This window comes from Bison bison, unplaced genomic scaffold (genome assembly GCF_000754665.1).
Source record: "Bison bison bison isolate TAMUID 2011002044 unplaced genomic scaffold, Bison_UMD1.0 scf7180017864527, whole genome shotgun sequence".
NCBI lineage: Eukaryota > Metazoa > Chordata > Mammalia > Artiodactyla > Bovidae > Bison > Bison bison.
In genome coordinates this window covers 937,168-941,086 of record NW_011495078.1, presented here as the reverse complement: position 1 = coordinate 941,086, position 3,919 = coordinate 937,168, and the positions used below count along the sequence as shown (strand labels likewise).

At 62.2% G+C, this 3,919-nt stretch overlaps 1 protein-coding gene across 1 annotated transcript in view; it reads left to right on the top strand.

The window, feature by feature from the left end:
* The window catches only part of MCF2L (MCF.2 cell line derived transforming sequence-like), an 82,817-nt gene that overhangs the window by 70,119 nt on the left and 8,779 nt on the right, over positions 1–3,919 (top strand). Inside the window, exons 16-21 of the mRNA XM_010831541.1 lie at positions 119–228; positions 727–842; positions 1,927–1,996; positions 3,012–3,104; positions 3,254–3,346; positions 3,782–3,907. Of these exons, the coding sequence (XP_010829843.1) occupies positions 119–228; positions 727–842; positions 1,927–1,996; positions 3,012–3,104; positions 3,254–3,346; positions 3,782–3,907 (608 nt within the window). The remainder of the gene's footprint in view (positions 1–118; positions 229–726; positions 843–1,926; positions 1,997–3,011; positions 3,105–3,253; positions 3,347–3,781; positions 3,908–3,919) is intronic.

Genomic DNA, 3,919 nt, shown 5'->3' with positions numbered 1-3,919 from the left:
GGGGTCGGGGACTTGGAACTGTGGCCTGGGAGTGGGGAGGCCTGGGGGTCGGGGACTTGGAACTGTGCGTGGTCTGGGAGTCGGGGCTCCTTTGGAGGTGGCCCGTGGTAGCTGGGAGGCAGTGGGAAGCAGCTCGTGCATGAGAGCACGCCCGCCCACAGGCACGTGATGAAGGAGCTTCTGGACACAGAGCGGGTCTACGTGGAGGAGCTGCTGTGCGTCCTGGAGGTGAGGGTGGTCTCGTCCTACAACAGCCCTGCTGAGCCAGCCAGGAGCTGGAAACCCGTCGGCTGTCCATCCTCGGGACCAGGGCATGTGGACGCAGGCACAGCTGCACTGGGATGTGTTTGCAGGAAGAGGGAGAGGCTATTCCCTAGGGATGGCGGAGGGCCTTCTGGGTGCGGGGACTCTCTGCCCCAGGGTCTGGGCTGTGGTCACGAGGGTGCGGGCACAGAGATAATCCGCCAGAACGCAAGTGTAAGCTTTGTCTCCTTCGTAGGAGATGTGCCTGAGTTTAGAAAGGTTGAAAGGTGAAGAAATGGATGGAGGCCCCCCACACACACACACAAAAATAAGTAACTGATGCTGCTTGTAACTCATATTTCTGCGCTTGTGTTTCCGGAATGAGTTCGAGTAGACTTGATTCCTAAATCTGAGCAGCATTACTTCCCCACTTGGTGGTGTCGTGGAGCCCGCCTCCGGCGCTGACCGCTCCCCCCTCCGCAGGGCTACGCCGCGGAGATGGACAACCCGTTAATGACTCATCTCATCTCCACTGGCCTTCAGAACAAGAAGGACATCCTGTTTGGAAACATGGAAGAAATTTACCACTTTCATAACAGGTTGGGCCTTCCCTTGGGTGGCTGGAGGCCCTGCCTGCCGGAGCTTTGCTGGGGGAGAGCCTTTCCTCCTGTCAAGGGGTTAAGCAGATGGGCAGCAGGCTCAGACGGGACGAGCCCAGGGTAGACCCCGAGCGGCAGGGAGCTACAAAGGGGCCGCGCGCCCATAGGGCCAAGCCCGTTCCCATAAGGGATGGGCACAGCGCACTCTCCTTTCTGCCCATCCCCGCTTCGTGGGAGGGCCAATGGCCTCTGTGTGGCTTTGGGGAGACGTGGGCAGTCCTTCTGGGGCCGCTCACCCTCAGCGGTCTCAGGGGCTCGTGGGAAGTTGAATAGTGATGCAGAGGGAATCAGATGGGGGCAGAAGCCTGTGGTCCTGAGGAAGGTTGCCGTGCACGGGTCCCTCCAGCATGCCCGGGGACAGGCCCGTGGCTGTGGGATCAGCCCCATCTCCCTGGATGCCGGGGGCACTGGGACTTCTGTCTGACCACATGCTTTTGCCCCTGTCCGTAGCCTCCATCACCTGCAGCTTGTAAAGGAAGCAGCGGGTTTCAGGTGCACCTCCCTGACAGGTTAGGGTAAGCAGGGGGCCTGGGCTGTCCCATCGTTCCGCATCCCAGGCCCTGGCTCACAGCCGCCCTCTGTGCCAGGATTTACCCGATAGACGCATGGAAGTTGGAAGCCCAGACAAAAACTCAGCCCAGGCTCAGGGTCAGCACCATAGGGTGGAGGTTCCTGAGGGCAGGACCCTTGAATCTGCAGAAAACCCACTGAGCACTTGGGGCTGCTGGGCCTCAAGAGGCCCCATCTGCTGCTACGGCCCCTCGGTCTGTGTCCATGTTCTCCAGAAACAAGGCGTCCCCACGGGGCCACGGCTCCGTGTCCCTGAGCGTTCGGTGCAGTCAGGACCCTGGGAGGGACAGGCGTGGGCTGCAGGCCCTGAAGTCAGACGGCGCGTGCCTGCTTACGGTCTCAGGCACCGTCCAGAGTTGGGATAGGCGTTTGGAAAAGAACATCTAATACTTGGTGACGCTGCCGTCATATTCTGGCTATGTTCACGTGACCTGGCACACACTTCCTCATCTAGGATATTCCTGAGGGAGCTGGAGAACTACACGGACTGCCCGGAGCTGGTTGGCAGGTGCTTTCTGGAGCGGGTGCGTGCTTCTCAAACGTGTCCTTCTGCAGGCCTGACACCTTGAAGTTGCTCCCTAAAGCCACAGTGGTTTTAAGTTCTGTCACGGTCCCCATCTGGCCAACCGAGATTACAAGGACAGATGTTTCCAGTTTGGCTGAGATGCCGTGATGCTTTTCGTTAGGGCCGGAAGAGCACAGTTTCCCTAAAGCCCAGTAACTAGCTCAAAAAAGAGAGACCTAGGACCTCAGCTTTGAGAGCCGGCAGAATCGCAGGGCATCGGAGTTCTGGGCGCGAGTGCGGCGTGCTGACTGTCCTTGCCGGCGTTAGTTCCCTCCTGGTCCCTAGCACACCAGCTGACCCTGGGTGGTCATGCGTGCTCTGAGGTATCAGTCACAGATGCAGGACCAGCAGTGGGCTGGGGGCCATGCACAGGCTCTGGGAGCAGGAGGATGGGATGCAGGATGCTGTCCCTGGTGACCCTGACCCAGCAGCACGCAGGCGCAGGCAGGAGCCGGCGCCGGGGCAGAAGAGGCAGAGGAGCCCTGTTTGTGCTGCTCTCAGTCTGGCGCACCTCCCGGTGCTGAGACCTGGGGTGGGGAGTGTCACCAGCATCGGCCCCCCCGGGGACCGAGGGGCAGTGCAGGTGCTCAGGCCGCGCCCCCGACCTGTTGAACGCGGGCCTCAGTGGGGGCGGCAGTTACCGTTCATCAGCCCGCCGGCGTCCCGACCCCCATGCACGTGCAGCTGAGTCCTTCACAAAGTCTGTGTTGGTCCTGTGTCTATTTGTCTGTTCCCTGAGACCAAAGACGGCCACACGGACCGAATGTTTCTAAGAGAGGCGCCAGGACTAGGGCAGCCCTGAGATGGAGCTTCTGGGCTGCTGTCACCTGGCTGACCGGCCACAGCCGTGGTATCTGAGACAGAGAGGGGGCCCGGAGTTGGGCTGGCCCAGGGAACCGGGAGTCCCCACCCAGAGGGCTGTGACTCGGAGGTGGGCTCCGGGACCCCCATGACGCGGCCCCGCTCCCTGGCAGATGGAGGAGTTCCAGATCTACGAGAAGTACTGTCAGAACAAGCCGCGCTCCGAGAGCCTGTGGAGACAGTGCTCCGACTGCCCCTTCTTCCAGGTGTGTCCCGGCCGTGCCGGCTGTCCTCAAACGCTGAGCTTGGGGCGAGGGCGGCAGCCGTCTTAAGGAGGTTGTGGTGGGGATGGTCCTCCACAGGCTGACGCTCCAAGGGAGGGTGACAGCCGTCTAAGTGGGTGTGGTGGGTGCAGGAGTGCCAGAAGAAGCTGGACCACAAGCTGAGCCTGGACTCCTACCTGCTGAAGCCAGTCCAGAGGATCACCAAGTACCAGCTGCTGCTGAAGGTGAGAGGCCGGGCATCCCCTGGAGCCCCTCCGCCCCCGCCTGGCCTGATGCCCCCTCCCCGGAGCCTGGCTCTGGTCTGGCCACCCTCCCAGCCGCATACCACACAGTGGCAGTCGCCCCAGCCCATCCCTGAGCTCCGTTGTCTCTGGACACTTTCCTCCCATGTCTGCGGGGCCCTGGCTCCCCACACGCCTTTGTGAGAGCCTCCCGTGCACTGCCTATCATCAGGGGCCGGGGTCGGGGACACAGGCAGGCAAGACCATCCCCCAACCCTGCATCTAGGCGGGGGGTGAGTGCCCCAGGGCACATTGGTCTTCCCCCACCAGTGACAACCGCACAGGAGCCACACCCTTGTCCCAGGGCGTCCCAGCCGCTCCCCCAGGGGTGGGGCTCAGAGTCCAGACGGGCAGTGACCCCCCCCCGCGCCCCACCAGGAGATGCTTAAATACAGCAAGAGCTGCGAGGGGGCGGAGGACCTGCAGGAGGCCCTGAGCTCCATCCTGGGCATCCTCAAGGCCGTGAACGACTCCATGCACCTGATCGCCATCACCGGCTACGAGGTGAGGCTCCGC